Source organism: Castanea sativa, chromosome 11 (genome assembly GCF_040712315.1).
Source record: "Castanea sativa cultivar Marrone di Chiusa Pesio chromosome 11, ASM4071231v1".
In the NCBI taxonomy this organism is placed as follows: Eukaryota; Viridiplantae; Streptophyta; class Magnoliopsida; order Fagales; family Fagaceae; genus Castanea; species Castanea sativa.
Genome location: NC_134023.1, coordinates 47,569,413 through 47,593,517, shown reverse-complemented (window position 1 = coordinate 47,593,517; position 24,105 = coordinate 47,569,413). Strand labels below are relative to the sequence as shown.

At 36.7% G+C, this 24,105-nt stretch overlaps 1 protein-coding gene, 1 long non-coding RNA gene and 1 pseudogene across 10 annotated transcripts in view; all 3 read left to right on the top strand.

The window, feature by feature from the left end:
* Positions 1-20,906, top strand: part of LOC142614955 (protein NONRESPONDING TO OXYLIPINS 2, mitochondrial-like) — a 36,661-nt gene extending 15,755 nt beyond the window's left edge. Inside the window, exons 2-6 of one of the 9 annotated variants that reach the window (XR_012840617.1) lie at positions 16,926-17,084; positions 18,286-18,404; positions 19,604-19,651; positions 19,999-20,046; positions 20,614-20,804. Coding sequence is in view for 6 of the 9 variants with exons in the window: in XM_075787605.1 (XP_075643720.1) it covers positions 16,930-17,084; positions 18,262-18,436 (330 nt within the window). In the remaining 3 variants the exon portion in view is untranslated. Of the gene's footprint in view, positions 1-16,852; positions 17,085-18,261; positions 18,461-19,603; positions 19,652-19,998; positions 20,070-20,613 lie in introns of those variants that run through there. The other 8 variants (XR_012840615.1, XR_012840616.1, XM_075787604.1 and 5 more) reach the window with 8 other exon arrangements.
* Positions 454-3,689, top strand: LOC142615151 (uncharacterized; annotated as a pseudogene).
* Positions 11,743-12,791, top strand: LOC142614703 (uncharacterized). Its single transcript, XR_012840515.1, has 3 exons — positions 11,743-11,868; positions 11,953-12,056; positions 12,707-12,791. It is a non-coding gene; the product is annotated as an uncharacterized LOC142614703 (long non-coding RNA).
* Positions 20,907-24,105: the final 3,199 nt, after the last annotated feature.

Sequence of the window (24,105 nt, the reverse complement as noted above, 5' to 3'; positions counted from 1 at the left end):
CAGGCTCAAACGGCGTCGTTTTGGTATTGTAGAGTTAAAATTTAGAAAGCCTACACGTCTTATCTCATTCTCTCTTGCGCCATTTCCCCTTCTTCGGTTCTTCCTTAGCCTTCCTAATTCTCCTTCCTTACCTCTCTCAAACTCTCACCTTCTCTCTACTGAAAGTCTGAAACCTATAGTAACTACATATATAAATTATACAGCATATAAATATTTATACATACACACACACACACACACACACACACACACCGGTGCGGTGCGGTTTTTCATCGGAGTGAAAAATGGTCTCCGATCACCGCACCGGCCGCCTTCGGTATGCTTAGATCTTTGCCGACCACCTCTCCGAGCATCTACGGTGGAGCATCATCGGTGCCAGTCAAATCCTGAACAGGTGAGAGTTCCTGCCTATGTTAGTATCTCTCTCTGAAGAAGCTAATTTCTTCCTACAAGATGGATCATCTGCTTATGAATACACGACCACTCTTCTCACTAACCTACCATGCCATCTTTCTTCTATTCCTCTCTTTATCGATCTCAAAATATTCCTTAGCTACCACACTTTCAAACGAAACTGATAAGCTTGCACTGCTCCAATTCAAGTCCCACATAGATAGCCCTCTTAATGTCCTGGCTTCTTGGAATGACTCTTTCCATTTCTGCCACTGGGTTGGGGTCACTTGTGGCAACAAACACCAAAGAGTCATCAGTTTGGACCTAAAAAACAATAAGTTGGTTGGCACCATATCACCCCACATTGGAAATCTTTCTTTCCTTCGATCCCTCAACCTTGCAAGTAACTCTTTCCATGGTGGAATTCCCTCAGAAATTGGTTACTTGACCAAGCTTGGATATTTGAACCTGAGTTATAATCCAATATTGGGAGGGAAAATTCCAGTCAATCTTTCTTACTGTTCCAACCTACAGTATATTGATCTCCGGTACAACAATTTAGTACAAGGAATGCCTTCAGAACTTGGCTTTTTGTCAAAACTTCAGAAACTAATTCTTCACAACAATCATCTAAGTGGAAGGTTCCCACCTTCTCTAGGGAACTTGTCCTCTCTCCAAATTCTTTCATTTGCAAATAACAATTTGGAGGGAGAAATCCCAAATACAGTAGCCCAAATGAAAAGCTTGACAACTTTTGGTGTAGGAGAAAATCATCTTTCTGGTGTGTTTCCACCTTCCATATAAAATTTATCATTGCTCACAGGTATTGCCTTGACTGATAACAACTTCACTGGTAACCTCAACCCCGACTTGGGCATTGCTCTTCAAAATCTGCAGTTACTTTGGATAGGAGGAAACCAATTTACAGGAACAATTCCAATTTCATTGTCCAATGTGTCAGACATTCAAGGGCTTGAAATCTTAGAAAATCAATTTACAGGAACCATTCCTATGAGTTTTGGTAAATCTTCAATGGTTTGGTGCTTATTCTAATCTTCTTGGAAATAACTCAATTGATGATTTGAGTTTTCTGAGTTCTTTGAACAATTGCAGCCAGTTAAACCATCTGGATGTCAGCTTCAACCAGCTTGGAGGTGAGTTGCCTAACTCCATAACAAACCTCTCAATCCAATTATTATGGCTCGGGCTAAGTGGCAATTCTATTGGTGGGAGCATACCTACATGAATATCAAATCTTGTTAGACTAACTGAACTTAACCTGGTATCTAACTTGTTAACAGGGAATATTCCATCTTCAATTGGAAAGCTCACAAACTTGAACGCGTTGTACTTGTATGAAAACAAATTGACTAGGATGTCCCGTCTTCCGTTGGCAACATGACTCAATTACTATATCTCTCCTTGTACAATAACAGCTTATAAGGGAGCATACCCACTAGTCTTGGAAGGTGTAGCCACCTGCAAGAGATATACCTTCACCATAATAAATTAAATGGCATCATACCCGAGCAACTTTTTGGCCTTCCTCTAGTCCAAATTGATGTGTCTCATAACTCCTTGACCGGTTTTTTACCACCAGATTTTGGAAACTTGAAACTTCTTGTTGACCTAGACATTTCATACAACAAACTTTCCAAAGAGATTCCAGCCCAGCTAGGGGACTGTTTGGCCCTAGAAACACTTTATATGCAAGGCAACTCCTTTGAAGGAACCATTCCTGACCTAAGTAAGTTAAAAGGTATTCAATATCTTGATCTTTCCCACAACAACTTGTCCGGCCAAATCACAAGCTATATGGCTAATTTTCCCGTGTTGCAAACTTTAAACCTGTCTTTCAACAATCTTGAGAGAGATGTACCTGTAGAAGGGGTCTTCAGAAATGCTAGTGCAATTGAAGTCAAAGGCAACACTGGTCTTTGTGGGGGGATCCAAGAGCTACATTTGCCTGCATGCCCCATTCAAAGATCCAAGAAACACAAAAAGCATTTTGCTTTTAAATTGATACTGGCAATAAGCATTGTAGCTGCTTTCTGCTTGATATTGTTTTCTTTGATGGCTCTTTCCTGGTTGAAAAAGTCGAAGAAAAAAAGCCTTTCCATTTCCACCTTTGGACCCTCCTACCAAAAGATCTCTTATAAAAAATTACACAATGCAACTGATGGATTCTCTTTGAAAAATTTAATTGGTTCAGGTAATTTTGGTAGTGTCTATAAAGGAAAACTGGGTCCAGATGAAACACATGTTGCAGTCAAGGTACTCAATCTTCAAAAGCAATGAGCTTCCAAGAGTTTCATTGCCGAATGTGAAGCCTTTAGGAACATCTGGCATCGAAACCTCATTAAGATTCTGACTGCTAGTTCGAGTATTGATTTTAAGGGCAATGATTTTAAAGCTTTAGTATATGAGTTCATGCCAAATGGAAGCTTGGAGATGCAGTTACATCCTGAAGATGGGCTCAAGAAATTGAGAAGTTTAAATCTTCTTCAAAGAATCAACATTGCTATAGACGTGGCTTCAGCTTTGCTTTATCTTCATCATCACTGCCAAACCCCTATTATTCATTGTGATCTAAAGCCAAGCAATATTCTTCTCAATGATGATATGATTGCTCATATAAGTGATTTTGGTTTGGCTAGACTCCTTTCAAAATCTGGGAAGGAAGCTTTTCTTAATCAATTAAGCTTAGCAGGGATTAAGGGAACTGTTGGATATGCTGCTCCAGGTAATGTATCATGATTTCACTCAATTGTAAAAGTATTAACGTATAATGAATGCATCAATAATCAAAACAAGGATGCATCGTATAGAATATTTATATACATCTTCACCAAATCACTAGTTTCATAGCATTGAGTAGGAATTGTTCTTAGTGTATGAAAGTGCTCTAAATTTTTGCAGAGTATGGAATGGGTAGTCAACTTTCAACTAATGGGGATGTGTACAGCTTTGGGATCCTCTTATTGGAGATGTTAACTAGAAGAAGACCCACTGATAAACTATTCAAAGATGACCTGAACCTTCACAACTTTGTTAAGTTGGCATTGCTGGGATGAGTGATGGAGATTGTGGACCATTCAATTTTGAACAAAGTAGGAGAAAATGATAACATGGTTTCAAGTTGGAGTGACTGGACAAGTGGACAAATTGAATGCTTGATATCGGTCTTTCAGATTGGACTTGCATGTTCAGCACAATCTCCTATAGACAGAATGGACATGAATAGAGTAGCCCTGGAATTGCTTTCAATTAAAAGGCAAATTCCTTCGGAAGCTTAACGTTACAGGCAAAGCCCAAGAATAGGTATCCACAGTAGTTAATTAGGTTTTTATATTTATTTAGTTATTCTATAGTCAAGGGTATTTTAGTAATTATATAATTGTTGGGTTGGGTTTTCTTCTATTAATAAGTAAGTCTTATTGTTAAAAGGACCCTTGAATCTAATACGGTAAACTTTGTCTCTTTCTTTAATACATGATTATAAGTTTGAACTCTTTAGTATGTTGTTTCTTAATGTTACTCTCTGCGATTAGCTAAGGTATTAGATTATGGTTGTATTGGTTTAATTCTTAAAATGATATGGGAAAATCAAATAAGACGGTTTTTTTTATGTGCTTTTGTTGTTCGAACATTAGCAACTAAAGCAATTATATCACTGACTCTGTTAACCAAATTGTTTGGCAATTTCATTAGAATCTGTTTTGTGGGCATTGAGCTTTCTATTGTATCTGCTGTTAAGCTTTTTGTGTATCTTAGTGGCACAATTGTTGCTTTGGAATGCATACTAGATTTAGATTATAGTATTTTTTTTTTCCTTGATGTGTCATTGGTGCGGACACAAGATACAGGCCCCCAATTATACACACGTATGGGAGGAAGAGCAAAAAGAAGACGGCACAACCTGTGGCCTTATGGATGGAGCCTATTAGTTATTGGGCTTGAGATTAAGCAAGTCCGAACATTTAATAATTAGGGTTTTGTGTTGTTAGCTATTTAAACACTTTTTCTGATTATTGTAAGACAGCTTTTTGAGAATTATAAAAAAAACTTTTGTTTTCTTTTACACTGGTGTCGACTCCGGTTTGCTTGGTGCTAACTCCAAGCAGCCCTTAGGTGCTGATTCCTATGGTTTATCCTATCATTTTTCTGTTCTATTATACTATTGTGGTTGTCCTACGTCAGTTTTGGTATCAGAGCAGACTTTCGGTCCATTCTACATAACCGTAGACAACCACGTCAAAGCAAAGCCATAAAAAAAGAGCAAGCCAACCATGACAGTACCTTTCAAATTTTTGCCCCATGAGATCTTGAACAAGCCCAAGCCAGCCCCTGCAATCCGTGTATTCCCGTAAGCCCCACATGAGTCTCTCACCCCCAAACCAACGGAGAAGCCAGCGGCGCCTCCCAAGCCGGTGACCACCATCCGTGCCCGCCTCTGATCACAGAACCCACAGCCCCAAAAAAAAAAAAAAAGAAGAAGAAGCAGAGACCCACGAAGGACCCAGCCGCCAACACCCACTGCCACGAAGCCCAACAGCCACCAGCTGTCGCGAAACCCAACAGTCACCAGCCACCAGCCACTGCGAAACCCAACGCTTCACCCTTGACCACCGCTGCTAAGGATGGCGACCACCGCCGATGCTAAGATCCGAGACAGCCGCCGCCACTCCTCCATGATTCAAGCCGCCGCTGCCTTCCCCACCTTCGCGCCACCACCGTCGTTGATCGCTAGCAACGCATGCCCATTGCCGAGCCTTTTTTTTTTTTTTTCACCTTCGAGATTTTGTTCTTTTTAGTTTCTTGGCTTTCTTTAGTCTGTAGTTTAAGTTTTTGTTTTTTAAGGCCTGCCGTTGCACTTTGCTCTTTTGTCTGTAGTTTCTTTTGTCAAACAGTGTACTTTATTATTTTGCACCAAAAAAAAAAAAAAACTGTTGCTGTGACAGCCCATTACTTGTATTGGGCTTAAGTTGTTTCCACAGGTCCACTCAGCCTAAGTCAACTCACTACTTGAGGAGCAGCCCTTGGCTACCTAGAGCAATAAGTGGAGCCACTGACTAGGGTACAATTCTGACTCTATTTTTTTTTTTGGTGGATTCAATTTTGTCTCATTAAAAAAATATTATCTTTATGTTTTTTTTATGTGCATATCCCACCATACTCCATTATCCTATCCATTTTGTGCTCAAATTAGCTGTTTTACTGTTTGTGTCCTCTTTCAGTACCCACTCTAAAATTCCATAAACAAAAAAAAAAACAAAAAACCTTTTTTTTTTTAAATATCTGATTCTTATTATTAATTGTGGAGCTTATTGGAATTTGACTTTTATTTGGGCTATCTCTTAATATTGTGAACACTGTCACTATTTGTCTGCAATTCCTTTCTTTGATTCATCAATCTAGTCTCTACATGCACTCTTGCTTGACCTTTAATTTTACATTGAGAATTGATTACTTGAATTTTTGGGAATCTCAACTGCATTCATAAATATTGTGTTGCATGCATCTACGTAGTGGTCGCGTCATGTCAAACGTTGAACATCAATCCACTTCCGAATCTAGGCCCTCTTTAGAGCAAACCATAGAAGACCTAGCCAAGAGTGTTCGTGATTTGCTGGATAGGGTAGAGCAAATTGAAACATCTCAAAGAGAGACCACTAACCATGAAGGAGATAACATACTTGGGCAAAATAACAATGGTCACTTTAATAGGGCTCCACACTTTGAACATGATCACTATAATCACTATGGTCCTAGGGATTATGATGATAGGATGTCTAAGGAAAGGATAGAAGCACCCACCTTTGATGGCTGCCTAGACCCATGGGTTTTCACTGATTGGTTACGTCAAATGGAGAAATTCTTTGACTATTACCATTGGGTTGAGAATAGGAAAGTGAGGTATGCTAGGATGAAGTTAATTGGGAGAGCTGATCTTTTCTGGGAGGACCTTGAGGAAACCCTTAGGCGACAACGTGAGCCCCCCATTATTGATTGGATGGAGATGAAGGACGCCCTCTCGAGGAATTTTCTTCCTCCAACTTATCGGAGCTCCCTCCTTGAGGAATGGGATCACCTAAGACAAGGCACTGCTCCTATGACCGAATACATAGAGAAATTCAAGAAATTCCAGAGGCGAATTCGAATAGTTAAGGAAGAGGTTGTCACACTCAATAGGTTCAAGAATGGTTTAAATGCTAACCTACTAAGCGAGATTATCACCCGAGGAGTCACCACCTTAAGAGAAGCCTATGACCTTGCTAGGAATTGTGAGTTAGCATCCAAATCTATCTTTTGGCGACGTTCTGAGCTTCGAAGCATTCCTCCCAACCCTCAACCTTTTGGTAGCAAACCTAAACTTGCCTTACCCCCTAAGGTCAACCCCAATAGCATCTCGATACAAAAAGAGGACAAGGGAAAAGGTGTGGTCAATGAGCCCTCAAGATTAGGCTCTCGCCTCCAATGCTTCAAATGCAATGGGATTGGACATGTCGCAACTAGATGTCCCTCTAGGACCCTTGTCATTCAAGAGAATGATGAAAAGGTAAAAAAATGTTGAAGAGCTAGTGTATGATCCAAATGCTGAAGAAGTCCAAGATGTTGAGGCCGAATGGGAAGATGATCCTAGCTACCTCACGTGCATTAGAGCCATCTCTCCCCAGGTTGATGATTCCAAGGCTGTTTTGGTGTCCCTAGAGTGAATATGGTAAGGTGTGCTTTGACAAAACAAAGGGAAACTGATGATTGGCAAAGAAGTGCCATCTTCCAGACTTACACTAAGTGTGGAGACAAAACGTGCAAGGTTATTATAGATAGTGGGAGTTGCATTAATGCGGTGTCCTCTAACGTTGTTTCCCGCCTAGGCTTGAAATTGATCCCACACCCTAACCCATATAAAGTTTCTTGGGTGGATACTTCCTTCATAGCCATAAAAGAAAGATGTGTTGTCCCACTACAATTCCTCACCTACAAGGCAGAAATATGGTGTGACGTAATTCCCATGGATGTAGGGCATATTATCTTAGGTAGACCTTGGCTTTATGATTTGGATGTCACCTTTCATGGGCGATCCAATTCTTGCTCATTTATGTTTGGAGGCAAGAAGATTGTGCTTAATCCTTTGAAACCCAAGCCAATCGACATGAGCAAGAAGCTAGAAGTGCCGAAGGCGAAGGGTCTGAACATCATAAGCCCAAAGGCATTTGAAAGGGTAGCAGTTCAGGAATCCATTGTGTTTGTCGTGGTTGCTAGGGAACTTCATGGAGAGACCTGTGAGGAGCAACCTGAAGAAGTGAGGTCCGTGCTCCAGGAATTTAAGGATGTTTTCCTAGAGGAACTCCCCGATCATTTACTACTTATGCGTGATATCCAACACGCCATAAATTTTGTGCCCGGAGTGACCCTACATAACTTGCCTTATTATAGAATGAGCCCTGCAGAACATCCCGAGTTGCAAAGGCAAGTAAAAGAACTACTTAGGAAGGGTTTTGTTCGTGAGAGCATGAGCCCTTGTGCAGTCCCTACACTCTTAACTCCAAAGAAAGATGGGACTTGGAGGATGTGTGTTGATAGTCGTGCCATCAATAAGATCACTGTGAAGTATCGTTTTCCTATCCCTGGGTTGGATGACATGTTGGATATGATGGCTAGAGCAACGATCTTCTCCAAGATAGACTTGAAAAGTGGCTATCATCAAATTAGGGTTCGTCCTGGTGATGAGTGGAAAACTGCCTTCAAGACGAAAGATGGTTTATATGAGTGGATGGTTATGCCTTTTGGATTGTCCAATGCTCCTAGTACCTTTATGAGAGTGATGACTCAAGTGCTCAAGCCTTTTATGGGAAAATTCTTGGTTGTGTACTTTGATGATATCCTCATTTATAGTAAGTCTAGGGAGCAACACTTAGACCACCTAACTCAAATTTGCACAACCCTTAGGAAGGAGAGTTTATATGGTAACCTCAAGAAGTGCTCTTTCTTTACAGATAAAGTTGTCTTCCTAGGTTTTATAGTGTCATCTGAAAGAGTTTCTGCCGACCCCCAGAAAGTTCAAGCAATTATGGATTGGCCCGAGCCCAAAACTATACATGAGGTTCGAAGCTTTCATGGGCTCGCTTCCTTTTATCGCCGATTCATCAAAGGATTTAGTATCATTATGTCCCCCATCACTGACTGCTTGAAACATGGGGAGTTTACTTGGACAAAGGCTGCTACTAAGGCCTTCAAGGAGGTAAAACAGAAGATGACTGAGGCACCTGTCATGCGTCTCCCTGATTTCACCAAGCCTTTTGAAGTGGAATGTGATGCCTCAGGTATTGGCATAGGGGGAGTACTTAGTCAAGAGTGCCACCCAATTTCCTATTTCAGTGAGAAGTTAAATGATGCTAAGCAAAAGTACTGCACATATGACAAAGAATTTTATGCCATTGTACGAGCTCTTTGGCATTGGCGCCATTACTTGTTGTCTCGAGAGTTTATTATCTACTTTGATCATGAAGCTTTGCGCTATCTCAATTCCCAAAAGAAGCTAAATTTTAGGCACGATAGTTGGGTTGAATTTCTGCAACGCTACTACTTTGTGGTGAAACATAGGGCGGGTGTTGAGAATAAGGCTACTGATGCACTAAGTCAAAGAGTATCTTTGCTATCAGTCATGAGTGTTAAGGTCACTGGGTTTGAACGACTTAAGGATGACTATCAGTCATGCCTAGATTTTGGGGAGCTCTACACTAGCCTAAGTAATGCTTCACGTCCCGTCTTGGATGATTATACCCTTCAGGATGGTTACTTGTTCAAAGCCAACAAGTTGTGTATCCCTCAATCATCAGTGAGAGATTTCCTAGTTTGGGAGATACATGCAGGAGGCCTTGCAGGTCATTTTGGCCGAGATAAGACAACTGAGGAAGTGGAACATCAATTCTATTGGCCTGGTCTTAAGAGGGGCGTTGCCAAGATAGTTGGTCAGTGTCGTACATGTCAACTAGCCAAACATCGCAAGCAAAACACTGGTCTGTACACGCCTTTACCTGTGCCAGATCGCCCGTGGCAGGATGTGAGTATGGACTTTGTGCTAAGTTTGCCCCGCACCTTTAGGAAGCATGATTCTATCCTAGTAGTTTTTTATCGATTCTCTAAGATGGCTCATTTCCTACCATGTTCTAAGACTTCTGATGCTTCTAAAATTGCAAAGTTTTACTTTGATGAGATTGTCAAGCTTTATGGTCTCCCCAAAACCATAGTGTCTGATAGGGATGTTCGCTTCATGAGTTATTTTTGGAAGACCTTGTGGCATTTAGTAGGCACCAAATTGAAATTTTCCACGACATTTCATCCTCAAACTGATGGTCAAACTGAGGTGGTTAATCGTAGCCTAGGGAACCTCCTTCGGTGTCTAGTGGGTGAAGCCAATCAAAATTGGGATTCAATTATTCCTATAGCCCAACTTGCATATAATAGCTCTGTCAATAGGTCTATAGGCGTTAGTCCTTTTGAGGTTGTGCATGGATATACACCTTGGAAGCCCTTAGATCTTTTGCCCATGTCCCCACATGTTAGGATTTCTGAATCTGCTGAGGCATTCGCACATGTTCATGATTTGCATACTGAGATTCACAAAAAAATTCAGGTAAGTAATTCTCAATATAAAATTCATGCTGATACTCATCGGCATCATGCAGAGTTTTAGGTAGGAGATTATGTCATGATTCGGATCCGACCTGAACGGTTTCCCTCTGGGACCGTTAAGAAATTGCAGGCTCGTAGTGCCGGTCCGTTCAAGGTATTGAAACGAATGGGCCCAAATGCATATGTCATTGACCTTCCTCATGATTATGGTATTAGCTCCTCCTTTAATATTGAGGATCTAGTTGCTTATAAAAGCCCTACAGCTATTCTTGATACTCCTTTTGATGAGCATTTGCTTAATCCTATTGATGCCCCTACGCCTACCCCTTTACCCTTAAATTTGCCCTATGCACATAAAAAATCTATTGATGCTATTTTAGATGAGCAAATTGTTTCTACCAAGGATGGAGGAGTTCACCGTTTCCTAGTTCGGTGGCGCGGGCGACCAGATTCTGATTGCACATGGATTACTAGAGATGAGCTACAGCGACTGGATCTTGCCTTACTAGAGTACTATCAAAGCTCTTCAGCTTTCCACTCGACGGGGTCGAGTTCCTCTCACCCGGGGGGAGTTGGTGCGGACACAAGATACAGGCCCCCAATTATACACACGTATGAGAGGAAGAGCAAAAAGAAGACGGCCCAACCTATAGTCTTATGGATGGAGCCTATTAGTTATTGGGCTTGAGATTAAGCAAGCCCGAACATTTAATAATTAGGGTTTTGTATTGTTAGCTATTTAAACACTTTTTCTGTTTATTGTAAGACAGATTTTTGAGAATTATAAAAAAACTTTTGTTTTCTTTTATACTGGTGCCGACTCCAGTTTGCTTGGTGCTGACTCTAAGCAGCCCTTAGGTGCTGACTCCTAGGGTTTATCCTATCATTTTTCTGTTCTATTATACTATTGTGGTTGTCCTACGTCAGTCATTACATTAATTATGAGGATATTTAGAACCCTTTTTTTTATGTAACGATTATTTTATTGAAATGAGTCTACTTCATGGAAGAAGACATGAAGTAGCCTAAAGAATTGCAATTGAAGAAATATCTACGAGCCATCACCAAAATCTTATCGTGAAATTTGAAATATTAGGTATCTGGTTATCTGACAAGCTTTTAGGCCTGGCATGCTAATTGCTAAAGCATGCTTATGCACAAGAGAGTCATTTCCAGACTAGCAGAATCTTTTGAGATTGGAAAAGAACTTCATATATGTTCTCGTGTTATTCTTTAGTGTCGAATCAATGCACTCTGGCATGACTTAATTTCTAGCCCAGCCAGTAACCGCCAAAAATAGACAAGAGAGAAGTTACTAATTTATTAGAAATGTGAAATTGTATCATCTTTCTGGTGTTGAGCAAAATCTTTTAGAAGATAGTCATATCAAATTATTCAGAAAAATTTGAGTTATCAGTTATTTCATCTTCATGAGTCATTTCACGCTTGCAAGGCTTGCCATTTAGCTGCTCATGGATTCAAATGGGCTATTTCCTAATTGTTTTTTTTCTTCTTCTCTCAAGAATCAAATAGGACATTTTTCTCTCCCCCTACCCCCCCCCCCCCCCGCCCCCCGGGTCTTTTCCCCCAAAAAAAGTCTGGGAGTTGTGTGCAATGTTTTCTAAAAAATCAAAAGAGAAATTAGAATTCATTTATCTATGTGGTTTTCATATTTTTCATTGTCATATTGCAGTACAGGTGGTTGCAGGTGGTTGCAGGTGGAGGTGCAGTTGAGGCTGCCTTGTCTGGGTATTTGGAGTGCCTTGCTACAACTTTAGGATCCCGTGAACAGTTGGCAATTGCTGAATTGCCGAATCTCTGTTAATTATCCCAAAGGTTTGCTATAATTTATGAGTGCATGATATAAGACCCCATCTGCACCGATATTATTGAGGAGACAATAACATGTGTTTGTTTCAGGTGCTTGCTGTCAATGCTGCTAAGGATGCCACTGATTTAGTTGCAAGACTACGGGCTTACCATACCATAGCACAAACCCAAGCTGATAAGAAGCATTTATCCAGGTATTTGTTTTGAAGCTCTTGTGAGTGGCATTCTGGATTAAAGCAATGGGCGATTTATTGCTCCCTGCCATTCTCTGCAATTTCTGTAACCTAAAACTAATCACACTAAAAATTCATTTCGAGTAGGTTACTGTTTATTATTTTTCTTCTTCTTTTCCCTAAACTGGAACTAATCGCACTAAGAAATTCATTTCCATTCAGGTGTTTACCACATTTCTGCTACCGTGGGTTACAGTTCATTCTAGGTAAGCTTGACAGTTATGGAATGCGTATGCAGAATGTACAGAGTTAATTCTTTACTTCATTATATTATACTACTATTTGAGGAACACCGATGAGCTCTATCTCAAATGATGCTTCCTTCCCTTTGTTAGAATAAGGTGGAGGGTGGTTTGTTCAAAACTCACTGCATATTTAACTTACCAATAAAACAAAAATATTGTTTTGAGGGAACAATCATATAGTGTTATATAGTGTAATAGGTAATAGTATAATAATAACTTGTGTTTTTGCTATGTGTGTGCACGTGTGTGTGTGTGAGAGAGAGAGAGAGAGAGAGTTCATAATGTGGACTTTTTGGCGTCTGAAGGAAATTTTGTCACATGATCTGCCATTCCATATTAATTGGTTTGGTTCTTTAATTATTGCAGCATGGGACTGGACCTTTTGAAGGGAACAGTTCGTAACAACTTAGAAGCTGGAGTCATTGAGCCTGCAATGAGTAAAGTGAAGATAATTCAGGTAAATGTTATCAAACATACAAATGCTGCTGTAACAAACTTATTATATAGATTTAAAATGGCCTCTTAAGGTTGTTTACTGAAATTACCTATTTGACTGTTTGCGACTGAAGCAGCAATAACAATTCTTCGAATTGATGACATGATCAGGCTTGTCAAAGATGAAGGTCAGGGTGACCAGGATTAGGATTGGTTTCTTTTTGGAAAAAAGAGGGGGGAGAATGTTTTTGTAGTTTGTTGCTGTGGACTTTCTGGTGTCATGCTTGTAATTTTTAGCTGAGGCAATCTTTCTCTTTCAATTCTTTTTGGTTTTGTATTGTTGTAGCTTAATTTTATGGATAACATCTTGGTAAAATGTCAGAATGCAAGTACTTTTTAAAGTAGATTTGGTTGTAGAAATGAAAATTCATGCAAAGACTGGAAAATGAACGGTTGTGTTGTTCAGTTTTTTGGGTTATGGCTCTATCAAGCTTTCTTTATCGCTCACCATTTTGCATATATTCTCTGCACCTAATTTTTTGTTTGACGATGAGCTTGCAACAAATGTATAGGCAAAACTGTGAGCCAGGCAATAAACTTTGTAAGCAGGTTGTTTATTTAGAGGCTTGGTTAATCTTACAATAGGGCGGGAATGGTTGGGATGGATCTAGATGGCTTGAACTACCAAGCAGCTTTGTGTGAACTGACTTAGTAGGTTGCTAGGTTCGTACTTTTATCGAGTCGCATAGTAAGTTAATTGTGGAGAATTTTTTTGTCGGGTGGAGTTCGCAAAATTTGGTTTTTCTTAGAGCTCACCCTATATTAATCTCCAATAAGAACATATTGAAATCAAGTAGAAGAATCTTCTTAAACATATGATAGCCAGAACTGTCTTTCTCATTCTAATGATCACGTAGCAAGGTGGGTTTTACGAAAAAAAGAAGTTTTGGTCAGCCATTATAGGGACATTTGCAAGCAAAGTTGGGTTATATGCTATTACTTGAACCATGATAAATGAAGTTTTCATTTGTAGCTGTCTTCTTTGCATTGAGAAGGAAGAAATTGCTCAAATCGCATGGTCTATGTCACCATTCATCATGGCCTTTTCAATTCATTGAGCTGAAAACTCCTCCATTGTTGATTGGATTAAGACTGTTTTAAACCCTTGGAGGGTTCTCAAAGTACCTTAAGATGAAGCACATAATCTAATCCTCTTTGCAGAAATTTGCTGCAATGTGATTTGGTGGACAAGAAACAAACAAAAGGAAGTGTAGGAGTAGATAGACCCTCTAAAAAGAGCAAATTTGATCCAATGAGTTTACGCAAACTTACTCACTCTTGAACTTATCTATCCCAGCAATCTTGATACCTTTTTTAATTAGAGAAGTAAAATTTATGGTCCACAATGTTGTTAGGTGGACATGACCCAATTGTTACTTTGAATATAGCTGAGAAAGAGGACTGATTCATGCTTCAACCCCATGATTGCAAGATTGCTAATGTCATCACATACCGACAAAATTGCTAAAATCATTATTGCTGTTACCAGACATGACACTACTCATCTACAGTATTCACCCTACTTTCAATGGATCTACCATGGTAAAATGAATAGTAAAAAAATCCAAATTTACTCTTCATTATTCATTTGTGATTCTTGCTGCTCTCACTATTCAAATAGTGTATGTATCTAGCTATAAAAAAGCATGCTTCTCTTCATTTGTGATCAGAACTTTATTTTTTAGCTTTCATATTTTCCCTTACTTTCCCAGCTATCTACTCTTGCAATATTTGCTTCTTTTCTACTTAAAAATATATATTCAATAGTATTTTAAGCTATAATAGATTTTACTACTTAATTAAAACCCACGAATATTTGTTTATATATATATATAGTATAAATTGGATAGAGAACATTAACAACATACAAGTCTATTACAAAATAACTCCAATTTATCAAAAACCTATAAAAGTTCACCATAGGTAAAAATGCAAAATTACACCTTCTAAGTTTAACCAAAATTCATTTCAGCTATCTAACTTTACTTTCGTTTAATTGAATCCTCTACATTTCAACTTTTAAGTTCAATCAATTAAAATCTCTCCATTAATACAATGTCTAAGTTTTTAATTTTTTTTCCTTAAAATTTTTTTAAAATTATAAATTTCAATTAATTATTAAAAAATAATTTTCAAATCATAAAAAAATAACAGAAGTTGATATAAAAAAAAATTAAAAAAAAACCTTAATTAAAAGGCTTAGTTGAACAAAAGCAAAATTAAATAAAATAAATGAATTTTAGTTAAATTTAAATTGCGTGTTTGCATTTTTGGAGTCTTTTGGGTAAATATTGGTAAAAATGAAGTTTTTTGGGGTTATAGTCACTGTTCGAAGTTATTTGGGAAAATGAGGAGAGAGAGTGAATTTCGGCAACAGTGTTGCCGAAATTCGAAGAAAAGTATGAGAGAGAAAATCCAAACTGAGGAGAGAGAAATTTTGAGAATTTCGGCAACAGTGTTGCCGAAATTCCTTCTGCCCAAACCCTGCCCGCTTCACTGAGTGCCCATGCGCGTGAGTGCCAAAAGGAAAAAATAAAAAAGGTTTGTGGCAATCCCATTGCCGAAAATGGAGGGAAGGGAAAAAAAAAAAAAAAAAAAAAGAGAGAATTACAGCAATGGGATTGCCGAAATAGGGGGAAAGAAAAAGAAAAAAAAAAAAAAAAAAAAGTGGCCATGTAGTGCCGAAATAGGAAAAAAAAAAAAGGAAAATTCGCAATGGGTTGCCGAAATAGGGGGAAAAAAAAAAGTGGCCATGTAGTGCCAAAATAGGAAAAAAAAAAAAGGAAAATTGGCAATGGGGTTGCCGAATAGGGGAAAAAAAAAAAGGAAAATTGGCAATGGGTTGCCGAAATAGAGGGGAAAGGAAAAAAAAAAGAAAATTGGCAATGGGGTTGCCGAAATAGGGAGGAAAGGAAAAAAAAAAAGAAAAAAAAAGAAAATTGGCAATGGGGTTGCCGAAATAGGGGGGAAAGAAAAAAAAAAAAAAAAAAAGAGGAAAATTGGCAATGGGGTTGCCGAAATAGTGGGGAAAGAAAAGAAAAAAAAAAAAAAAAATTGGCAATGGGGTTGCCGAAATAGGGGGGAAAGGAAAAAAAAAAGGAAAATTGGCAATGGGGTTGCCGAAATAGGGGGGAAAGAAGAAAAAAAAAAAAAAAAAAAAAGGAAAATTGGCAATGGGGTTGCCGAAATAGGGGAAAAAAAAAAAAAAAAAAAAAAGGTGGCTATGTAGTGCCACATTTGTTTTTTTTTTTCTTTCCCCTTATTTCGGCAATCCCATTGTCACATTTCCTCTTTTTTCTTTTTTTTTTTTCCTATTTTGGCACTACATGGCCACTTTTTTTTTTCCCCCTATTTCGGCAACCCATTGCGAATTTTCCTTTTTTTTTTTTTTCCTATTTCGGCACTACATGGCCACTTTTTTTTTTTTTTTTCTTTTTCTTTCCCCCCTATTTCGGCAATCCCATTGCTGTAATTCTCTCTTCTTTTTTTTTTTTTTTCTTTTCCCTCCATTTTCGGCAATGGGATTGCCACAAACCTTTTTTATTTTTTCCTTTTGGCACTCACGCGCATGGGCACTCAGTGAAGCGGGCAGGGTTTGGGCAGAAGGAATTTCGGCAACACTGTTGCCGAAATTCTCAAAATTTCTCTCTCCTCAGTTTGGATTTTCTCTCTCATACTTTTCTTCGAATTTCGGCAACACTGTTGCCGAAATTCACTCTCTCTCCTCATTTTCCCAAATAACTTCGAACAGTGACTATAACCCCAAAAAACTTCATTTTTACCAATATTTACCCAAAAGACTCTGCATTTTTGCCTTGAAATATTATTATCAATAATAAAACTATATTTTTTTTTATATCATAGAAACATGTAGTGAGATTAGTGATCAGTGACTAAAATTAGGAATTAATTCTGTTTGTCAAATAATATAATTAGTAACCACAAAACTATATTTTTTACTTACTCTCGTTTAAAAGACCGATCAGGAGCTTAAAAGGTCCATAAACCCCTAAAAAAACAAACACACACACAGGTGAAAGTGAAACCCCTCTTCCCTTCTCTTCTATTCTCTTCTCTTTCTCCACCAAACCTTGATGATGGCTTCCACTTGCAAACGTGTGATCGGCAGAACCTTCCTCTCGTCCCTCAAATCAACCGTTAAACCAAGGCTCCGCCCCTCTACGACGTCGTTTCCTTCTTCCACTTCCTCAACCAGACCATCCACTCGTCGTTTCTCTCCTTTTACCAGGCAGGTTACTTTTTTTTTTTCAATATGTTATAGAAATGATACAACGTAATTTGATTGTAAAGTTTTTTTTTTTTTTTTAGTATTAGGTTGCTTTATTATATCAATGTCATTATATTATAATTTGTTTAGTAACACTAAATGTAACTTAATTAAGCTTTTGGTTAGTGTTACATTGCTTTATTATTCTCATAATTTGGTGTTAAATTGTTTTTTCAAATATTTAAATAATAAAACAGTGAATTCTAAGTAATTCACATGTAAGAAAAATCAAATTTCAAAAAAAAAAAAAATATATATATATATATATATATATATATATATTATAACGATGGTGTGAAAAAGAAAAAAATTTTAGGGCCCGTTTGGATGGAGGGGAGGAGGGAGAGTAGAGGGGAGGAGAGTAGAGTTAGCTAAAAATATGCTAATTTTAGTCTCGAATTTATGAAGCACGGAGATTTCATTTGGAGTGTGCTGTACCTGTGCCATACAAACTGTGTCATGTTATAATTTTTTAGAAAGTGCCCTTAGCGCCGTGTCATACTCATACCCGTGTCCATGCTTCCTAGGTTTAATTATGGAGTGTTACTTTTGGTTAAATTGTTTTTTTTTTTTTTTTAATAATAAAACAGTCAATTCTGACTTTCTAAGTAACTGACATGTGAAAAAAAAATATTTTGTTTAGCATTAGATTGTTTAATTAGAGATGAATAATTTATAAGATATTTAAATTTGAAGCGCCTTTTATGAACAAATCATGAGTATTTAGGTTGAATAGCAAAACGTGTTTTTATAGAATGAATTGCAAATAACATTTGATTAATATAGAAGTTGTCATGTGCTTTAAAAAAAACAAGAATGAATAATCCACCAGTGAATAAGAAGTTATTGAGTGGCGTGACTGGCATTAACTAAGAGTTACACCAAGTTTAACATGATCTTTATATATATAATGATGATATGAAAAAATTTGTACTTTCAAAAGCCTAAGTGACAACATAAGAAAGAGTCTACGAAAGAGTTGACGCTTCCATTTACTATATATTATATAGATGAGATTTCTTATTTCAACATGGGTTCTGTATCTTTTCCCACATTTTTTCTCATAAGCCAAATGCCCTGCACATTTGTTCAATCATTTTCCATTCACATGTTTGAATTTTCTCCTCATTGTTTGTAGCTGTATGTATTTTGATTTGGGTAGGAATTCGGTATCAGAACTCGGTGGTGTTCAATCTCTGATGCCTCTACACAGCGCCATGGCCACAGCAAGGATGACGTCCTGCCTGAGCTTGGACGGAAGTAGCCGAGCTCTCTCACAGGGTATCCTCTGCTGCTCCTCTCCTGGACCCTAGCCTCTTTTTGTATTGTTCTTGATTGTGAGTAGTTGCTCCTCTTACTAATTAAATCCCCATAGAAATTTCCGTATTTGCTTGCGTTCAATACTTGTCGATTGACCTGTAGTGTGTATGAAAGAAAGAGAATTGAAGTTGACATTGAAAATTGACCCTTGAATTCTAGGCCCTTTTCTTTTTCTTGGTTGTTGTTTGTGTGTGTGTGTGTGTGGGGACGCGGGGGGGGGGGGGGGGGGAGGGGAATTCATAGCTGCAAATGTTCAGATAGAACCAATGCTATCATGACTGTTGTTCCACTTGTATTGGTAACTAGCGAATCAGATTGAATAAACCTTAGCATTTTTTTGTTGTTGTAGTTTTGCAAAGTTTTTTTTCCCCTAAGTAATTGGAGTCCACCTCACACTGATTTTCATTGTATCCCTAAGAATGTCCATTCTTGAATCCCTTTATTGGTGTCAGCTAAAATGGCTTTTGTCACAAAGTATTTTTTTTTAGATATAATGTTTGTAGCTATAAATATTTTAGATCTTGATCTGACTCATGATACTTATGGTAAGAATAACAAGCAATCATTAGTATTTTGAATACATCATATGGACAGAATCCTGAAGGCTATTCTAATGTTTGGAGATGGTCCCAAGAATTTCCCAATGTTGCAGGGAGTAGAATTTGAGATCCGAAATTACTTTTGAGAGATTTTGGTGGAGAATTTCATCACCAGAATCTTTAAACAATCACCATTAATAAGATAGATTTTTTTTTGGCTCTTTTATTGCGCGCGCGCGCGGGGGAACTTTTTAGTGGCAAACCTTACAGGTTATCACTGCTATATACTGGTACTCAATAAACTGAAGTTTGAGTTCTGAAGTACTATAGTATCACCTTTAAATTCACGTACATTCCCCATCAAAGAAGGTGAAAAAGAAAATGGAACTTTAGTTGTGTACTACTTTGGGATTAATGCTAGGACAACTGCAAAAATAAAACAATAGTGAAAATGATGCTTGGTGTGTCTGTTCTTTGGGACTTCATGTTACAGGTACATGCACTGTGACACAGCCAGGACAAATTCCCTACAAAATGAATATTCTTTGATTTTCTTGTACATGTGATAGTCATGTATAATTAGTTTGAATGATGTAGTGACAGATTTGTTACTTTCCTCAGATGGAGTTGATGATACATGAATTGTTTTGCTTCATACTGTCCATGAAGGTGGGCCCTTTTATTTATTTATTTAGGCTGCATATCTAAGCCTATATTCTCTCTCTCTCTCTCTTAGATGGAGGCTACAAATCACACCCTTTTATCTCTCATTGCTCTATGGAGAACCATATTATGTTAATGCTCTAGAACTTTAGACCAGAAAATGTTTTGACTATTTGAAGCCTCTCTCTTCAAGGAGGCGAATGCCAAGTAGTTTTCTTAAATATATATATATATATATATATATATATATATATATATTTTTAATATGGTTTGATTTCTGATTATCTTACACTTAGCTAGCTTCATAAAATGTTGTATGGGTAATTTAGTGACGGAATTGTTACTTTCACCAGATGGAATTGATGGTACGTGAATCATTTTGCCTCATGCTGTTCATGAAGGTGGGCTTGTCATGCATGTTTAGGTTGCATATCTGATCCATCTTTTTATCAACACATTAATATCTAGCATATGATTATTCCAATGCATGTTAACTTTTTATACTATTCAGTAATGCTGTTTAACTTTGGAATATCTATTAAGTGCCTATATTTCTCCCCCTCCAATTTGATTATTCTGTACTCTGGGTTTTCGTGTTGGCCTGTTCATCAATAAAAGTAGTTATATTCAATAGCAAATGGTAGTATAATTATTTCTTTGGAGGTTCCATGAAAATGTAATCATTCCAGGGTTATTTGCAAACCTTTTTAAAAAAAAATGAAAATCGACAGATTTGCATAGCATTTTTTGGTTGAATAATTAATATCATTACCATTATCAAGCAAACAATAAAGTTAATGTTTGGAAAGAAGTTGACAACTTCATTAAAACTGCTAAGAAAATAGCAACTGATGCATCTTCAAGTGCCATGTAAAGTAAAAGTAAACTGAAACGCATGGAATTTTATTAGAATTTTTTTTTGTTGGGTCTTTTTGGAGTTGTGATTTGATTTTCTGTTTGCTTTGCAGAGCTTGGTCTATCAGTGCCCAGGTGAGGAGGCCACACCAGTTTGAATTCCTAGGTTTTGTAATTCTTCCTAACCAGTATCCTCCTTTATGGAAATTGTTTCTGGATGAAGAAACTAAAATTGGTGTAGATTGCTCTCAAATTGGAGTTGGATATTTTTTACTCAAGGTATAGGCGATCATCTTATTTATTACATATCTTGTTGATTAAGGGTAAAAACTGCTGCTCTTGGTTTTTCTTCTCTAGGATTGGTCTAATTTCCCACTCTAATGGAAGAAAATTTTCTTGCTGTTCTCGTGGACCATGGTAACATATGTGGGTTCCTTGGTGATAATATAACTTGCCTATATAGTTATTAAAAATGCATATATTATACCGTATGTAACAACAATACTTTGGAAAATACAGGTTTTCCAATAATTAAATGTATAAAACACATATTAAATGTTACTCGTATTATAATTATACTAAAGTACTCTTTTTTTTGCCAAAAAAAAAAACCGCTTGGGGTTCGGGTTAGTTGCAAAAACACTCCTTAGGGTTTTATTTCTTCCTTACAACTCCATGAAGTTTTTATATCTGCCAAATTAACCCAGAGGACCAACATATGTTGGTTCTTATGGATTTAAAAAATCACATGACCATCATGTAACCATATTAAGAAGAACTACTAACTAATTTGTGTCACTGGTTACCTGATGCAAATAGAAGTTAGTCCAGGGGTCAATTTGGCGGTTTTAGAAACCTCAAGAAGTTATTAGGAATAATTGAAACCATCAGAGAATATCTTTGCAATTGACCCAAACCTTAGGGGAAGTGGCGGCTCCAGGAATTTTGTTCAAGGTGTTTCTTAGGAAGCATAAATTACACAATCTTATTTCTTTTTAGCTTTTATGTAATTAGGTTTGATTCAATGTTATTAATTTCATTCCGTTCCAGCTGGTAAACAAATCGAAACGGTAACTCACCATATTTCGAGTGTTTTGGGGTGTTTTGGTAAATACCGACCGAAATTCAAGATTTGGCCGACATGAAGTTTGTGCTTAAAAAAAAAAAATTGTTCTTAAAACCAAAACAAATTTGCATTCTGTAAACCAAAAAATCTCAACCAAAAAAAAAAAAAGAAATAAACCAATGTACCTTAATAGCTAAAAAAAATCGTATTGAGAAATTTGAGACTCAAAACTTGAGAAGAGGCGCTACCGCACTGGTACTGGTAAAAGACAGAAGTTACGAACAAGGAGGAAGGCAAAACATAGATGTAAAAGTGTAGATAAAGATGTGATAAAATTTAAAAGTATAAAGTATAAAAATCGAGAAAACAGAAGACGTGTGTGGTTAAGAATAAACAAGAAAAAAATAATTAAAAATGAGGAGTAACTAATATATGTCTAGTGAGAAAAAATAATACTGTAATAAAAAATTATAAAATGTTGAAAATTCTGTTGTATAGGGTAGTGTGTTTAGTAGAAGGAATCAAGCTACTGTCCCGCCTGTAGTAGTTTTATTATAATTTTAAATTTTTTTTGAGTTTTTCTTTTTTGCTTGAAAGACCTCAATATATTGTTAAGTTGCTCAAATTATGGATTAAAATTTAATTTTATTGGCATAAAAAAAATCAGGGTGGCCCCAAAAAAATTTTTAAAGGTAAATAAATATAAAATTTTAAATTATTATATATAAAAAAAAATTCAGGTCAGGGGTGTTTTTGCATTTAGACCAATTTTTATTAAAAAAAAAATACTATTTATGGCACTAGAATAATTTATTAAGTCAAGTAGTGTTGATATTATATAAGGGAATTATATCAAAATTAATATTTCTTGGTTGCAAGTTTATTTCTTATTTTTTTGATAAACTTGGTTGCATGTTATTTTTTCATATTAAACATGAACATTTTTATATTTATATAATTTGACTGATCAAATCTTAATATCATGTATAATGTAATATGTATGTATGTGCATTAGGTTTTAAATAAGTAATAATGAAATTAAAATGGGTAAAGATTACAAGCCAAACCCAATTAGATATATCAAACATTTTACTTGAAAACAGTGCCAAAAATTGTATATTAAATATATCAAATATTTAATCAGTTGGTTTATTCTTTATATCTCGTAAAATTAATTTTATAAAACTAATCTAAGATAGCATAACCAGGCCCAATCTGGTGTTCTATTGGGCTATGAGGGAATTGTAAAGGCTTTAAAAAAAAAGCATGCATTTAGAATGAACTTTTAACAGATTTGCTTATAATATGCATGTTTGGGCCAAGGAATTCATTGAGAGGCACATTTCATTCATTTTGGTGATTTAAAGTGAAAGTAGGACCTTGTACCAACCAGAATAAAAAAAAAAATTAAAAAACAAAAGAGCATCAAACCAATGGTGATCAACCACGTAGGAAGATGATATACATTGAATTCAGCGTGTTATCTTGTGACAGAGCTGTCTCCCCATTCTGTTCACAATCCATGTGAAAATGTGGTCACTCTCTTCATTTTTTTATATGAGATAAAGTCGCTCCAAGTCATTGTTATCAAATGCAAAAAGGGCCCAAGAGCCATATCCACAGACATGGCCCATTAAATATTCTAGATATTTCAGGCTTTTTTTTTTTTTTTTTCCCTCACTCCGTGTCAATCAGTTAAATTACAAAGTTTTTGGCCGTTGCGAGCTAGTCAATTGTCTTTTTTAGTTAAATTTTATCTAACCTAACCTCACTCCAAAGGCTCTACATTTCCCGGAACCCAAAACATGAAATTAACTCTCCATCTTTATTTATTTAGCCAAAAAAAAAAAGCTTTACAAAATCTATTCTTGGTAACTTTGCAGTTCTCAAATGTTAGAACTATTAGCTGGTCCTGGGAATTTTATTCATTTCAACAGAACATTAATAATTTTCCTGGAAAAAGTCCTTAACAAAATGGTATAGCAATTTTCAATCCACGTTAGATTGAGTTATCCCATTTATCATATGAAAATTTCAAATTATATAAATATTAAATAAATTAATTCTAGTACATCATATAATTCATTTAAGCGATCAAACTTGATTCTTAAAAAAATGAGCAAACTTTTGCACTATATTTTCCCTCAAAAGAAAAAAAAAATCAAACTTTTGAGAAGATAGACATTTGTGACACGTAGTAAATATGGGTGACGCTAGTGCTAATGGATTTGAGTTCATGTATAAATAAACCCAATGATTTGCATTTTCAAAAATGTCAACTTGGGCACAAAATCCGAAATCAAAGGTAAAATCTCGAAATTTTATGGATTCTTTCTACCTCTGTAGCTCAAAACGAAAAGAATACAGCTTTCATTGTTCTAAGAGCCTATTTAATATCGGTTTTAGGGCATGTTTGGTACGTGTGTATAAATAATAATTTTTAAAAATGTGTAAATAAAAAAATGTGTAAAAATACATGTAATGTTATTTAAAAATTGAAAATATGTGTTTAAATACAATATCAAACATGCCCTTAACT